The 17,418-nt window shown below is 48.3% G+C and overlaps 1 protein-coding gene across 4 annotated transcripts in view; it reads right to left on the bottom strand.

Moving 5' to 3' along the window:
- TMX3 (thioredoxin related transmembrane protein 3) overlaps positions 1-17,418 on the bottom strand; it is a 306,294-nt gene that overhangs the window by 65,872 nt on the left and 223,004 nt on the right. For all 4 annotated transcript variants that reach the window (XM_029590913.1, XM_029590914.1, XM_029590912.1 and 1 more), the window contains exon 11: positions 7,221-7,278. In XM_029590913.1, the coding sequence (XP_029446773.1) occupies positions 7,221-7,278 (58 nt within the window). The remainder of the gene's footprint in view (positions 1-7,220; positions 7,279-17,418) is intronic.

The raw sequence follows: 17,418 nt of genomic DNA, 5'->3' as shown, positions 1-17,418 counted from the left end.
GGAGACAAAATCCCGTCTGCAGTCAGGGCAAGCTGTAGCCACCCTCTCTGTTTTCAGCAGCATGCTTATGTTCCTGCACGCTGCAGTGCAGCCCTACACTGTATGTCTGAGTCTGCATTGAGCCAGAGAGGCAAGGATACTGCTAGAAACTTCTTCTGGTGGAGGGCTGCTGTTCATCTGTGCTTGGGTGGGTGACTTCAGATCCAGCCTCTTCCATAACTAAACAAGCAGCCTAACCCATCTTCCGATGGCAGCCATGCTCGGCTACAGGAGCCAAGAGCAGCCATGCTATATCAGTTTTACATGATATCAACCCCGTTTGCCGGGAAAGCTTCCACCTAAGTGGTGGCTTCCCTGGCGCATGAAAATGAGGTCAGCAGAATTGAGCCTACAAAATTCCTCTCAGCTCCTATAGGAGAGCATGGCTATCACCGAAAGTCTGAAGGGAAGGACTTGAATACAATAGGCTGTTCTGCCTACACTGGCTTTGGGGGAAGTTTGGATATGCTGCTTTTGCAGTTGTTGAAGACACACAAAATTATTTTTACCTTCAGAAAAATCCAGGAATTTACAGGTGAAAACTCGAAAATGAAGGTCCCTACATATTTTATATTTTCCTCCCCCCACCAACATACCTAGTCTAATCACTGCAGAAACAATTGCGGACTGTGGACCACGCACTAGAACTCCTTCAGGGAACAGTGCAATCATGGCCATTAGATGTGACACTTGAGAAAAGACTATGACTCCTTCCCACAAAGGGACTGTGAAAGCCATCTCCACAGTATCCCCTGCCAAACCAGGAAATGGAAGTCCAGAGTTGGATTAAACCAGGGACCTTCCGTATGGCACTGTACAACACTGTCACTGGGGCTAGCCTAGCAGTCTTGCTTCTAATCAGCAGTCTATTTCCCCTTCTTCTCCCACTTAGAATCTTACTATATTGATCTGTGCCATGGATATAATGATCTAAAAGTAATGGCACTTGATGTTTTATGCTCTATAATTTAAAGGTCAGACCTACAAGAGAGGTTTCTCCTGTTTTATATTTAAGGGAATTTTTTCCTACAGCAAATGCTGTACATGTATAAAGATCACACATCCAAAAAGGATATTTACTTTTTATGGCAAAAACAAGTGTCACCTAACCTTATTTGCACAGTTTTCTTCATCTTCAGACACATTTTTTAATGTTATATAGAAACATGGTAGCAGAAAGAGACCATATGGCCTATCTGATCTGCCCATCCACACCAAGTGCTCAGTTTTAGAATCCCTATAGTCGCACACAGATCCCCTGTGCTTGTCCCAAGCTTTCCTGAATTTATATACTGACCTTATCTCCACCACCACCAGTGGGAGACTATTCTATGCATCCCCCACTCTTTCTATAAAGAAATATTTCCTTAGATTACTCATGAGTTTGCCCGCTTTCACCCTCATGCCATGACCCCTTGTTCCACAGCCTCCTTTCCATTGAAGGAGGCCTGATACCTTGGAGGTATTTAAATGTCTCCATCATATCTCCTCCATCCTGCATTTCTTCCAGGTTATACATGTTTAGATCTTTAATTCCGTACTCATATGCTTTATAGCAATGAACACTGACCATTTTAGTAGCCACCCTGTGAACCAATTCCACCCAGTTTAAATTCTTCTTCTAAAGGTGTGGTTTCCAGAACTGTACACCAGGGATTTGCCACAGGGCAATGTCACCTCCTTTTATTCTGCTGACCATTCTCCTCCCTATGTACCCAAGTATCTTTCTGCCTTTTGTTGTTGCATCATTCACCCATTTGGCCACCTTGAGATCATCAGATATGATCAGCCCCAGATCATGATTTTGATTCATGCATAGAAGAATTTCACCCCCTATACTGTACCGTCCCCTTTGGATTTTTGCAGCTCAAATGCATGACGCTGCATTATTTTTTAACATTAAATCTTATCTGCCAGACTCTAGATCATGCCTCATGTTTTCTAACTCCTTCCTGAGTGCCTACCCTGTTGTAGATTTTGGTATCATCTGCAAGAAGATAAATCTTTCAGACAGTCCCTCCACAATATCACTTGCAAAAATGCTGACAAGAACCAACCAGTAATACCCTTCTTCTTGGAGTAAACTCCATTTATCAGTACCCATTGTTCCCTCCCATGTAAGCAGTTTCTAACCTACAGATCGATACTCTAAGGCCGCGGTAGAAACAGTGCAGCAGTGCCAGGCGCACCCTCGTTCCCCGCACGCACAGTTCTCTTCACCTACCGCTCGATACTCTCTTCTAATTGCATGCAAATGCATGCCGCGGCTGCGAAGCGTTAGGCCCGCGCAACCCATTTTACTGTATAGAGCGCCTATACCAGCGGTTCTCAACCTATGGGTCGCGACCCCAGTGGGAACGGCAGCGGCGCTAGAAGAAGCTCTGCACTCGCGGCTGGGCCTTTTCTTCTTCCTGCGCCTGCCCCTCCCGTGACCCGGAACAGGAAGTGAATCGTGGTGCGCGGGAAGGAGAGAGAGCCGCGCCGCGCGAAAAAGTAGTAGCGGCGGCTGCAGCATCGGCCCCCGAGCAGTTGAAGCAGCCGGTAATGGAGAAAGGAGAGAGCAGCACGAGCCTCCCACGGCCGATGGGATTCTTCTTTCTTGGCCAGCGAGGCTGCTGCAGCTCCCATTTGTGCTCGGGGGAGAAGAGGAAGTGAGTGAGAGAAAGAGAGAAGCAGGCAGCCAGCCTGTGTGTGATTGACTGGTCAGAGAGCTGATGTGTGTGTGTATGTGAGAGACAATGAAAGTGATTGCTCAGGGAGGTGACTGATGTGTGTGTGAGAGTGTGAGACATTAGTCAGGGAGGTCACTGATGTGTGTGTGTGAGAGAGAGAAAAAGCATGGAAGGGAGAAGTCTGGGTATGTGAGAAAGCATGGGCGTAAGAAGCCTGGTGTTGTGGGGGTGAAAGAAAGCATGGGAGTGAGAAACCAGGGTGAGTGTGCATGCATGAGAGAGAGAGACTGCTTGGTAAGGTGATGGTGTGTGTGAGAGAAAAAGACTGGTGTGTGTGTGTGTGTGTGTGTGTGAGAATGTGAGAGAATGTGATTCAGGGAATGAGAAGCCTGTGCACGTGGAGAGTGAGCATGGAAATGAGAGAGACTGGTGTGTGTGTAACAGAGAGAAAGTGATTATGGGAATGAGAAGCCTGTGCATGTGGAGAGAACAAGCATGGGAGTGAGAGACTGGTGAGTGAGTGAGTGAGTGTGTGTGTGTGTGTGTGTGTATGTGAGAGAGAGAGAGAGAGAGAGAGAGAAAGTGATTATGAGAGTGAGAAGCCCATATATGTAAGTAGAACACGGGAGTGGGAAGCCTGTGTGTGTGTGTGTGTATGGCATGAGAGAAACTGTTCAGGAAGGTGACTGCTGTGTGTGTGTGTGTGAGAAGCCCATATATGTAAGTAGAACACGGGAGTGGGAAGCCTGTGTGTGTGTGTGTGTGTGTATGGCATGAGAGAAACTGTTCAGGAAGGTGACTGGTGTGTGTGTGCCAAAGACTGTTTGGGAGATGATTGGTGTGTGAGAGACAGAAACTGGTCATGGGGGCATGACTGGTATGGTGTGTGTGTGTGAGAGACATGGGCACTAAGGAAGAGGACCATAAGTATAGAGCTTAGCTTCTACTGCTGCTTCTGGTGAGTGCCACGGCCTGCAGGGAAGGGGAGTAGGAGAGCTGCTGGAGGGGGTAAGTAAAGGTGGCTTTTTAAGTTTATTTTTCTTGACTGCCATTTTAATTGTGTGATGTCTGCTTTTTTGAAATATTTTATTGGTGTTTGGAGAATGTTTAATAGTTTTTATGCGTTTTTAATTGTTGGATGTTCATAGCTGTTTTGAAACATTTATTCTGCTTATTAGTATAGTTTTACAATTATTTATGTGTGGGGATCTATAGCTGCTTGCTAGTTCTGTTTTCCTAATAAGAGGTGTATTGGTTTTTAGGACCTGATTTAATATTTATAGTGTTGCCTTTTCATAGATAGGGTTGCTCCTGTTTGAGTGTATTCCATAATACAGGTGTAACTGTGTGCGGATTAGTTTATGTGCATTACTACAGATCCTGGGAGTATGTTAGGTCGGTTCTGTGTCTGTTACCGAGATGAGATATTTTGCTAGCATGTAAGCGTTTGTATCGGTCTTATTTGTTGTGTTTTCTCAGAGGACATGCATTGGTGGTAAACTGCTGTCTTTTCATAAGTAGGGCTATTGAGCCTGGAAATAGAAGGAGTTTGAGTTGCTGTTACTGAGATGTCACTAGAACCAGAATATCTTTTTTGTAGGGTGAGTTGTATGGGGAATGTCATAATTCTGCTTTACATCCATTATTGTGGGTCAGGGGGGTTCCTGTGGATACAAACTGTACTTTTACATCTAGCCCCGTGACGATCATGGGTCAGTGTGCCATGCATGTGAGAACCTATGGTGAGTTGAGTTACATTCACATTATAAATGTCATAATTAAATGATAAGTGTGCACTAAAATCCAACCCCATCCATAACCCCGCCCCCATATGACCAAAGCCCCGCCCTCACCCCACCCTCACGGGGCGAGGGCGGGGCGAGGGGTCACCGCAACATGAGGAACTGTATTGCGGGGTCACGGCATTAGAAAGGTTGAGAACCACTGGCCTATACAGTATCCTGGGTGCGTGGGCCTAACGCTTCACGGCCACGCTGGTATCTGTCATTTCAAATGTCATTTCAAATGACATTTGAAATGACAGGTACCAGGAAGTGGACAGTTATGTTCTCCGATGCTCGGCAAACTTTCCCCCAGCCCCCGCTCACCTGCCCTGGCCACGTCCGGTCTCCGGTGCAGCCCCAGTCCTGTCCCCTCCTCCCGAAGCAAAAAAAAACAAACCGAAAAAGTAGCAAGAGAGCGAGGGGAGAGACGGGCAATCCTAGGCTCGGGCCTGCTAATCCCTTCTCCTCTCCTCCCGAAGCAGGGCGCGAAAAGCAGCCTTGCTCCGGGAGGAGGGGGGGGGGGCAGTTTAAAGCGACGAAGCGACTTACTTTTGCAGCCCCCCCTCCGGACATCGGCGACGACCGCGGCTCCAGCCTCCAGCTGTCAGACAGACGCATCGCACGTGGGAAAGCGGCCCCCTATGCGTGCAATTGGCTGCTCAAGACGTGACGTCACGACGTTTGGCGTCACGGCATGTGACGTCACGTCTTGAGCAGCCAATTGCACGCATAGGGGCCGCTTTCCCACGTGCGATGCGTCTGTCTGACAGCTGGAGGCTGGAGCCGCGGTCGTCGCCGATGTCCGGAGGGGGCGGGGGGGGCTGCGGCACAAGGAGAGAAGACGCAACTTACTCCAGCCAGCCCCCACTTCGGCAGCTCCCCTTCGGCAGCCCCCCTACGGCGGAGACAGCAGTGTAAAGCGAGACGGACCTTCGGCGGAGACGGCACTGTAAAGCGAGACAGACCGCGGCGCAAGGAGAGGAGGAGAGAGAAGACGCAACTTACTCCAGCCAGCCCTCCTCTGGACAGCGGCTCCTCTGCCTCCCAGCTGCCGGCGAAGATAGACGCCCGAACGGGTAGGTCCCTCGTGCAATTTGACCTCAAGGCGTGACGTCGCATGCCATGACGCCAAACGTCGTGACGTCACGCCTTGAGGTCAAATTGCACGAGGGGCCTACCCGTTCGGGCGTCTATCTTCGCCGGCAGCTGGGAGGCAGAGGAGCCGCTGTCCGGAGGTAGGCTGGCTGGAGTAAGTTGCGTCTTCTCTCTCCTCGCGCCGCGGTCTGTCTCGCTTTACAGTGCTGTCTCCGCCGAAGGGGGGCCGCCGAAGTGGGGCCACATTGGATTTTTTTTTTCGCTTTTTTTTGCTTCGGGAGGAGGGAGAGGACTGGGGCTACCCCGGAGACCGGCACCCATGGACGCGACCAGGGCAGGTGAGCGGGGGCTGGGGGAAAGCTTGCCGCTTACCCTTACTCCTGCCTCTAACGCAGGGGTAGGGGTAGGCGGTAAACTAACAAGTTAAACGTGCGGCAAATCGGCAGGGAAAAAAAGCGATAGTCGGAACGCGCGTCACAGTATCGGAGGGGAATAGCTAATTCCTTCATTATACAGCTAATTCGTTCATTTACATATCATATACATGCTGCGTGCGGAAAGGGTTATGCGTCTGTTTTAAGAAGCGCTAAGGACGCGTGAAACTGGAGACTGTATTGCTGGATTGCCTTGCGCGTCCGAATTGTGCACTCCCAGCACGTTACAGACGGGAAATCTTCAACCGCACCTTACAGTATCGACCTGCTAGTCAGTCACTTTAGGGCTTATTAAGGGCCTTCAATTTACAAGTCGCCTATGTGTCAAAGACCTTACTGAAATCCATTTACAATGATTCTCACACTCTTTCCTGATCTAACTCTGCTTATCCAGTCAAAGAAATTGATCCGATTTGTATGAAAGAGGCTCTGGTCTGATAATCCATTGGATTCCAGAAACCACACTGTTCCAGCAGCGATTCCATTAATTTACCCACCACAGAGATCATAATAGCCAGCTTGTAATTCACAGCCTCCTCTATTTCCACAAGTGTCTTTTTTTTTAAACAACTTTTCATCTTCCAAATGATCTTAAAACAAAACAAAGTACAAGGTGCAACAGTGCAGATAGCTAAATTATAAAGAAATATAAAAAGCAACTTGGCTCTACATTCTGTGATGAGAATTTATAATTATACAGGAGCTCTATTGGCTAATATAGAATGGTGTTCCCTCCTATCTAGTTTGTTCTTATGGAACCATGGTTTATATGGATTTAGCTCAAGCCTTTTTCACTGGTAGTTCAAAGTGAATTGCATTCAGGTTTAGTAGGTATTTCCTTGTTCCCAGAGGCTTAGAATCTAAGTCTGCATCTGAGGCAACGAAGGGTGAAGTGACTTCTCCAAAGGCACAAAGAGCAGGGTTTGAACATTTGCTTCCTTGGTTCTCAGACTGCTGTTCTAATCACTAGGCTACTCCTCCATTCCATTATGATTACGTTGTTTATATGTTTTGTTAATTTAACCATTTTAACTGGGTATTTTAATTTTTTATAGTATAATTGTTGTACCTTGATGTTTGTTGTTTTAATTTGTTTATCAAGAAGACTGTATTATTTGAATAGTTTGCATCACTGTAATTCGCTTTGGCAGTTCAGTGGGACGGCTCATAAGCAAATAATATAAATAAAACTGTACCTGATATGTTCAGCCGAAGTATTTTTATCATCAACAACTGCAATTGCTACAAGTTTTCCTGAAATAAAGAATCAAAACACACTAATGCAACAGAGATTTCTGAAGAATTCATGCAAGGCATTTCAGTTCTCCATAGTATCCAATTAGGGTCTACCAACAATTACTTCTCATAGGTCTTATCATGATTTGTCAGGCCATACAAAGACATATAAAGGAGAGCCCCTACTCCTTGGAGCTTACAGTCCAATCAAGACCAGACACATAATAAAAATCAAATAAGAAACTTTGAGTGAAGACAGAAAGGCCATGGCTGAGAAGAACTGTGGTAGGTGAGAAGGCACATACTTTGCCTTGCAAAGTCCGATATTTTTGTGTTGCACATACTTTGTTAATTTTGGCACTAATTTACTAGAAAAAGTTTAATGCAAGGGGGGTAAATAACTTAAGCCTACCTACATGACATATTTCATCAGAAAACAATGTTGCTTATTTTATTTTTAGAATCAAATAAGGAAGGATCAAAATTAACTAGCTATAAATTAAACAATTACCTTCAGAGGTAGTTTACACCAGAAAACACAGTTAAGTTTATTTGCTATCACATTATCATATATATATATAAATTGGCTACTGTAAATTCATTTAATGTACCAAAATAAAGGGCCGGCACTTCCCATTAGATAAATTAGGCGGTCGCCTTGGGCACCAACCATTAGGGGGTGCTGAAGAGCAGACATGTGGGGCAGCAAGCGGAGCCATGGGGCAACGATGACAACAGTACGGAGAGGAGAGTCAGGAAGGGAAAAAAGACTGGGGAATGGCTAATCGGCATGTCTTACCACCAGCTCGGGGTGGTTGTTGTCTCAGTGAGTCACAGCTTGGATCACCCCTACTCGCCAACCCCGGCGTGGCCACCAGTGAGCAAGAGAAGTAGGAGGATCTCACAGACCGGAGCCGGGAGGAGAAGAAGGGGAGAGAAGACAGCCAGAGTAGGAGTTGTGCCGTCCCAAGCCGGGCCAATGTGGGAGAGAGGTGCCTGGAGCAGGAGGACTTGCCTAGGTCTGGACTGCTTCTTGCTGTTCCCGTCCTTGGTGCTGGCTTGGACATATAGAGAGGAGCTGGGGGAGATGGATAGGTGGGTCCCTTGGAATAAGAGTCCAGATATAAGTTGGGCAGCCCCAGGCTGGGTCTAGGCTGCTTTAAGATCTGTACCCTGATTACTTGTTTTATGTATTTATTTATTTATTAATTGACCAGTTCCATAGCTGCACTTTGTCCCACTTTATCCGCCACTCACTTATTGCTTGCTAAGTCAGATCCACAATAAAAGCAAATGTTGCTTACCTGTAACAGGTGTTCTCACAGGACAGCAGAATGTTAGTCCTCACATATGGGTGACACCAACAGGATGGAGCCCAATCACGGAAAACTTCTGTCAAAGTTTCCAGAACTTTGACTGGCCCCTACTGGGCATGCCCAGCATGGCACTAACCCTGCAGCCAGCAGGGGTCCCCCTTCAGTCTTATTTGATAGCTACAGGTAGTGCCGAAAAAATAAAACAACAAAACATTACGAACCCAACACCGCGGGCCGGCCGGCGGGTTTCGTGAGGACTAACATCCTGCTGTCCTGTGAGAACACCTGTTACGGGTAAGCAACATTTGCTTTCTCACAGGACAAGCAGGATGGTAGTCCTCACATATGGGTGAGTACCGAGCTGAGGATGTCCGAACATGCACTAAATGTATCCAACAGCGTGCAACAGGCACAACAACTGGGGTGGAATTTGGTAGAGGGCATCCAGAACCCCACCGGGCAGGCGGAAGGGTGTTGGTACGTCATGTTGGAAATAGGTTACGCAGGACAGATTGGCCGAAGATGGAATCTTGTCTTCCGGCTTTGTCTAGGCAATAGTGGGCTGCGAAAGTGTGCTACTGAAGTCGCCATGGCCCTCACAGTGTGCGCTTTAACACGGTCTTGGAAAGGAATGCCTGCTTGCTGATAGCAAAAAGATATGCAGCCCGCCAACCAGGAGGAGAGAGTCTGCTTACCCACAGGTTGCCCTAGTTTGTTGGGATGGAAAGAGACGAATAACTGAGTGCTCTTCCTGTGGGCAACTGTACGGTCTAGGTAGAACGCTAGAGCCCATTTACAGTCAAGGGTATGCAGAGACTGTTCCCCTGGGTTGGAGTGGGGCCTGGGAAAGAAGATAGGTAGTATGATGGATTGATTAATGTGAAACTCCGAAACTACCTTAGGCAAAAACTTAGGGTGAGTGCAGAGTACCGCCCGGTCCTGCAGGAGTTTAGTGTAAGGCGGATAGGTAACTAGGGCCTGTAATTCACTAACCCTGCGAGCTGAAGTGATAGCCAAAAGGAAAATCACTTTCCATGTGAGATATTTTAGGTCACAGGAGTGAAGAGGTTCGAACGGTGGTTTCATGAGCTGCCCGAGAAACCAGATTAAGGTCCCAAGAAGGGGCCGGAGGACGTAAAGGAGGCTTGATATGGAGTAAGCCTTTAAGAAAACGAGTTACGAGGGGTTGTACTGATATAGGGAGATCCCCCACATCTTTATGGAAGGCGGCTACCACACTGACATGCATTCTGATGGAAGAGGTCTTTAGACCTGATTCCGATAAATGCCAGAGATAGTCCAAAAACCTTGGGATTGGACAGGAAAAAGGATCAAGGGATTGCGAAGAACACCATGATGTATACCTTTTCCACTTATAGGAATAAGACTTTCTTGTGGAAGGCTTCCGTGAAGCAATCAGGACACAAGAAACCGTATCTGAAAGGTTAAGTGGTTGAAGAATTAACCTTTCAATATCCATGCCATCAGGGACAAGGCCTGAAGATTGGGATGGTGTAGACATCCGTCGTTCTGAGTGATCAGAAGCGGGTGTGTTCCCAAGGGAATGTGCCTGCGGATGGAGAGATCCTGGAGTATGGGAAACCACACTTGCCGTGGCCAGTGAGGTGCTATCAGGATCATGGTTCCCTTGTCCTGACTGAGCTTCACGAGAGTCTTCGAGAGAAGAGGAAGTGGAGGGAATGCATAAAGCAGACCAGTTGCCCACGAGAGGGAGAATGCATCTCTGGGCTGAGAGCGCTCGCTCCGAATGAGGGAGCAGTAATTGTCCACTTTGTGGTTCTGAGGGGACGCAAAGAGGTCTATTTGGGGATAACCCCATTGCTGGAAAAGAGAAGTCGCTATTGAGGGGTTGAGCGACCACTCGTGTGGTTGGAAGACACGACTCAGTTTGTCTGCCAAGACATTGTGAACTCCCGGCAAGTAGGTGGCCCTGAGGTACATCGAGCGGGAGAGCGCTTCCGCCCAAATCTGCTCAGCTTCCTGACACAGAAGGAAGGAGCCTGTGCCTCCCTGCTTGTTGATGTACCACATGGCCACCTGGTGGTTGAATCAGGATAACGTGATTTGATAGAGAATTCTGAAAAGCTCTGAGAGCATATTGCTTCGCTCGAAGCTCCAGGAAATTTATCTGGTGTTTGGCTTCCTCTGGAGACCAAAATCCTTGTGACTGCAGATCATTCACATGAGCTCCCCATCCGAGGTTGGAAGCATCGGTGGTGAGAATGAGTTGAGGATCTGGCAGATGAAAAGGCAGTCCCAGGAGGAGATTGTTCTGATCTTTCCACCAGGTGAGAGACAGACGGAGTGCGTCGGTGATGTGGACAATGGTTGACAGAGGCTGAGTCGCTTGAATCCATTGTGACCTCAGAGTCCAATGCATGACTCTCATGGCCAGGCGGGCCATTGGTGTGAGATGGACTGAGGACGCCATGTGTCCGAGAAGGACAAGGAATTGTCGAGCTGTTGCTGTATACTGAGACTGCAACTGGTGAGCGAGAGATACGAGGGTTTGCAATCGTTGATGAGGTAGAAAGGCTTTTGCCTGTAAGGTGTCCAAGTCTGCCTCAATGAACGACAAGATTTGAGATGGGACTAAATAGGATTTCTCGTAATTGACGAGAAATCCTAGAGAAATTAGAGTGTGTAGGGTCAAATCCAGGGACGATCGAGTGGCTTGCTGGGTTGGGGCCCTGATTAACCAGTCATCTAGATAGGGGTAGATGTGAACACCTTCTTTCCTGAGAAAAGCTGCGACAACCACGAGACTTTTGGTAAAGACTCATGGTGCCGATGCTAGGCCGAATGGAAGCACTCGGTATTGATAGTGCTTTGGGCCTACTAAAAACCTGAGATACTTGCGATGAGCTGAAGCTTTCGCAATGTGGGTGTACGCGTCCTGGAGGTCCAGAGAGCAGAGCCAGTCTCCTCTTTGTAGAAGAGGTAGAAGCGAGCCCAGGGTTACCATCTTGAACTTTTCCCGCTGGAGGTACTTGTTGAGGGCATGTAGGTCGAGAATTGGACGAAGACCCCCGGATATTTTGGGGATCAAAAAGTACCGGGAATAGAACCCTAGGCCTTGTTGTGAAAGAGGGACGGGTTCTATTGCTCTTAACTGGAGAAGAAGGGAAACCTCCTGCTCCAGAGGGACAGAGTGGTCGTTTACTCTCCACGCTTGTAGAGGTGGTGAATCCGGTGGAAGAGCAAGAAAGATACGGTTCCACACAGGAGACTGGTGAATAAAACGAGAAGCTTAGGAGTGAGTGCTGATTTGGTGACCTGGATTGCAAACTGGTTGACGGACAGAAGACAATGTGTGATGGTAAATGGAACTCTCTCTGAAGAGAGAGCGGTTTTAAGTGGTGTACCGCAAGGATCGGTGTTGGGACCGGTCCTGTTCAATATCTTTGTGAGCGACATTGCGGAAGGGATAGAAGGTAAGATTTGTCTTTCTGCAGATGACACTAAGATCTGCAACAGAGTGGACACGCCGGAAGGAGTGGAGAGAATGAGACGGGATTTAAGGAAGCTGGAAGAGTGGTCGAAGATATGGCAGCTGAGATTCAATGCCAAGAAGTGCAAAGTAATGCATATGGGGAATGGAAATCCGAATGAACTGTATTTAATGGGGGGGGGGGGGGGGGGGGGGGGGGGGTGGGGGGAAGCAGGAGAGAGACCTAGGGGTTATAGTGTCTAATGATATCAAGTCTGCGAAACAATGCGACAAGGCGATAGCAAAAGCCAGAAGAATGCTGGGCTGCATAGAGAGAGGAATATCGAGTAAGAAAAGGGAAGTGATTATCCCCTTGTACAGGTCCTTGGTGAGGCCTCACCTGGAGTACTGTGTTCAGTTCTGGAGACCATATCTACAAAGAGACAGAGACAAGATGGAAGCGGTACAGAGAAGGGCGACCAGAAAGGTGGAGGGTCTTCATCGGATGTCATACGAGGAGAGATTGAAGAATCTGAATATGTACACCCTGGAGGAAAGGAAGAGCAGGGGTGATATGATTCAGACCTTCAGATACTTGAAAAACTTTAACGATCCAAAGACAACGACAAACCTTTTCCGCCAGAAAAAAATCAGCAGAACCAGGGGTCACGAGCTGAGGCTCCAGGGTGGAAGACTAAGAACCAATGTCAGGAAGTATTTCTTCACAGAGAGAGTGGTGGATGCCTGGAATGCCCTTCGGGAGGAAGTGGTGAAGTCCAAAACTGTGAAGGACTTCAAAGGGGCGTGGGATAAACATTGTGGATCCATCAGGTCTAGAGGACGTGTATAAAGAGGAGGCAGCAAAACACTGCACGGAGCGGCAGTAGCCACTGAGACATTCACGGAGCGGGATGCCAGTGGCCAGTGGTTGGTGTTCCACCTTCACAGAGCGGAAGGATGGAGGGCTACCATCTCCAAATTAAATTTAAAAAAAAAAAACAAAACATGGGTGGGCAAGAGTATATAAAATTAACAGAGAGTTCTGAGGCTATAGGTATTACCAATAATTAGGCTTATTCAATATTTGTTGATAGTTAATGTGGCTTTCAATGCATACTTCACTTTCAATGTATATCCAACATAGCTCTCTGCTTCAACGGCAGGGGAGAAGAAAAACTAATACTTCACGCATATCCAGCATAGCTCTCTGCTTCAACGGCAGGGGAGAAGAAAATCTAATACTTCACTCATATCCAGCATAGCTCTCTGCTTCAACGGCAGGGGAGAAGAAAAACAACCAATAAGGGCTGAATAATATAGTCTGGTTAAACAAATAAGTATGGGTGTAGCTTGCTTATTGCGGCAGTTACTACCCCTAACTAATCAAGCTTGATATTTCACTTAGATGCAGTTCCAACATTGCTCTCTGCATAAATGGTGGGGGTGAAAGGGAAATAGAACCAAGGTTGCTAAGAGCCAAGAGAAACAGATAAGTATGAAAGGAAAGAAGTGTGAAGCTTGCTGGGCAGACTGGATGGGCCGATTGGTCTTCTTCTGCCGTCATTCCTATGTTTCTATGTTTCTATAAAGTTCAGGTGGTAACCCTGAGCAATGATTGCTAGCACCCATTGGTCGGTTGTGATTGATTGCCACATGCTGTGAAAGTGGCACAATCGACCTCCCACTGGTATGGGCTGGCAGAGGGATCAGGCTGCTGCTCTCCAAGGGAACGTCAAAAACCTGAAGCAGGCCCCGGCTGGGGAGCTGCTTGTGGCTTTTGCTTCCGGGGCTGGCGAGGCTGAGATTTCTGATAAGGCCTTGTAACTTGGGACCTTGTTGGTGGAGGATAGTACTTCCTTGGGCGGAAGAATGACTTCTTAAGAGTCCTTCTTGAAGGGCTGTCTAGAAGGGAAATCAGAAGTTATCGATGAGAGCTGTTTGAGGGTCTCATGATGGTCCTTTAATTCAGCCACTATTTGCTGAATCTGTTCCCCGAACAGATTATCTCCTATACAGGGCAGGTCAGAGCCTGTCTTGTACTTCTGGGCGAAGGCCAGAAGACTTGAGCCAGGCCCAGCGTCTTGCCGAAATGGCAGTTGCAGACACTCTAGTGGAGGTGTTGAAGATATCGTAAGCTGTTCTTATCTCATGCTTTCCTGCCTCAAACCCCTTGTGGACAAGGGTTAGAAGATGTTCTTGAAATTGGTCAGGCAGGGTTTCAGAGAAGTCCTGTATTTGCTTGAAAATGACCCTGTTGTATTGGGTCATATACAGCTGGTAAGAAGCAATCCTGGAGATAAGCATGGCCCCTTGGAACACTCGACGACCAATATTGTCGAGGAACTTGTGTTCTTTGACAGGAGGGGTAGAAGAGTGTGGTTTTGTCCTTTTTGCTTTCTTTTGAGCCGATTCCACCAAAACCGAGTGGTGGTCAAGCTGAGATTTTTGAAAGCCAGGGGCTGACTGTACCAGATAAGTAGTGTCAGCCTCTGTACTGGGGCAATGGATCCAGGATTTTCCCAGTTCTTTTTAAGGAGGTCAAGAAGTACTTGATGAATGGGAATAGAAGTGATCACCTTAGGGGCATCCAGAAATTGGAGAAGCTTCATCATCTGGTGCCTATCATCTTGCTCCGTCTGAAGCTGGAAAGGGACCAATTCTGAAATTTCCTTCACAAAATTAATGAAAGAGAGGTCCTCTGGAGGAGAACGCTTTCTACTTTCAGTAGGAGAGGGAGGTGAAGGTAAGTCATCGGTGTCTGTGGAAGTATCATCACCCCAGGTGTCATAAGGATCAGTAGGCTGACCTGTAGGACGAGAAGGGGGTTGGATACCTGAAGGCCCAGGCTGAGGATCCGAGAAAATCGAAGGAATCGCCGGGGGCACCGTGGACGGCCTGGAAGGCATTGGTGCCGGTATCGAAGGCATTGATGGCGCCGATGTGTGTATCGCACCCGATGAATGAATCGGTGGCGAGGGACGACATGGCATCGATGGCTGAGGCAGAACTCCTGAAGGAGGGATGCGAAACTGTGTTTCTCCTCCCGATGAGGCTGTCATTGGTGAACGCACCGGGGCCATCGGAGATCCGGGAATCACCGGTGGAAGGGAGGTCATGAGCGCCTCCATCCGGGATAGCAGCGGTGCCAGCGCTGCTGGAATCGGGTCGGTGACCGGTTCCACTCTCGGTGCCGATGTCTGTGCCGGAGGGACCTGGAGCCGTTGCATTGCCTTGTCGATGGCCTCTTGGACCAGCCGGTCCAGTTCTTCCCGGAGACCTGGGGCAATCAGCTCCGGCTCCGTGACGGAAGAGGGAGGCTGAGGTACAGTCGGAGGGACCACCTTTACAGGCGGAATCGCGACTCCCAAACCCCGTTCGGGTGAGGGTGGCCGCGATGTCCCGGTCACAGGAGTGGTCGGTGCCGTTCCTGGACGGGGCTTCTTCGATGATGGCTCGGACGGTGGCAAGGTCGATGATTTCGCTCCCTCGACGGTCCGAGACTTACGAAGCCCTCGATCTTGAGGGGGAGAAACGGGAGTCGATGGCCGTGAAGACGTCGATGGCGGGCGGTCACCGGACGGTTGTCGATGTTGGTGCGACTTCGACGGTGCTGGTTCCGATGACGTCGATGCGATGGACGGCATCGGGGTGTGAGCACAGAAAAGGAGTCCCATCATCTCCATTCTGGCTTTGCGACCTTTTGGTGTTATGAGGACACATTTGGTGCAAGTCAGGACATCATGCTCACGGCCTAAACACATTACACAGACTCTATGAGGGTCTGTGATCGACATGATGCGAGAACAATCCGGGCACCGACGAAAACCTGACGCCATGGCCATAGAAAAAATTGAGCCGCGGTACGGTCGATGGCCAGTAGGCCGCGAGGGCCAAACTCGACGGTAATCGACGAAAAACGGCGAAAAAATTTACTGGAGTACCGCGGCCAGAGAAAGCTAGAGGGACCCCTGTGGGGCAAAGTTATTTTAAATAAGTCTGTGAGGAAAATTCCTGTCAGGAATGTGTTCAGAGCTCCTAAACCGCGAGGCTACTGCTGCGTGGAAAAAAGAAGACTGAAGGGGGACCCCTGCTGGCTGCAGGGTTAGTGTCATGCTGGGCATGCCCAGTAGGGGCCAGTCAAAGTTCTGGAAACTTTGACAGAAGTTTTCCGTGATTGGGCTCCATCCTGATGATGTCACCCATATGTGAGGACTACCATCCTGCTTGTCCCGTGAGAAAGGGCAATCTGAGTAAAATCCAGTTTTTCTCACCTTTCCACAGGGAAATTTGTTCAGAAAACAAAATAACTACTACCAAATACCTGTGTGAAGTCGTCCAGAGAACTAACAACCTGCTTTAGGTTACGCACCCGATCTCCCCGAGAACCGGCAGCTCCTCTCTGCCAACAGCGCACAGGAACAGCTTTCCCTCAAGCTCCGGCCGCGCTTCCACCACCAAGGCCTCTTCCGGAGAGAGCACACCAGCAGCTGCCCCCGCTTTACTGGGCCCATATAGTGCATGGCGGCGGCACCGGAGACCACAGGGAACGGGGAGGTCGGGGGAGGGTAACAAATAGCCGAGATGTGGTGGGTCTTGGGCCCGGAGGGGGGAGGGGGAGTCGGCATGACGGGAGGGGGGAGTCGGGCGGGTGGACGCATGGCAGAAGGTTCGTCTAGGGCAGTGATTCTCAACCTTTTTTTGGCCGGGACACACCTGACAGATGGTTCTCACATGCATGATACACTGAACATATGACCATCACAAGGCAAAATGTAAACATGCACTCTGCATCCACAGGAATCCCCTCAACCCCCAGCAATGAGTGCAGAGCAGATCTAGGGCATTACCCTGTACAACTCACCATACAAAAAAGATATTCTGGTTGTGATGACATCTCGGTAAAAGCAAAACAAACTCCCTTTACTACCAGGTACAATAGCCTTCCTTATGAAAAGACAGTAATTTACCACTAATGCATATCCTATTGAGAAAACACAACAAATAAGATTGATACAAATGCTTACATGCTAGTAAAATACCTTACCTCGGTCACACACCCAGAACTGACCTTCACCAAGTACAGAAAAACCACAAATTATGAATATGGAGAGAGAAACTGGAATGGAAAACCAAAAAAGCCACTCTGCGAACCTGGATAAATGGAAAGAGAAATATAGAACCTAACAGACTCTCAGGATTTTCAATATTGTACACAAACTAACCCGCACAAAGTTACATCTGTATTATGGAACACACTCAAACAGTAACAACCCTATCTAAGAAATACAACTATTAAACCAGGTCCTAAACACTAATACATTTCCTATTGGGAAAACAGAATAAGCCAAGCTGCTATAGAGCCCCACACAGAAATAATTGTAAAGCTATACT

Source organism: Rhinatrema bivittatum, chromosome 2, assembly GCF_901001135.1.
Source record: "Rhinatrema bivittatum chromosome 2, aRhiBiv1.1, whole genome shotgun sequence".
Classification (NCBI taxonomy): domain Eukaryota; kingdom Metazoa; phylum Chordata; class Amphibia; order Gymnophiona; family Rhinatrematidae; genus Rhinatrema; species Rhinatrema bivittatum.
This window is presented reverse-complemented; position numbering and strand designations above follow the sequence as displayed.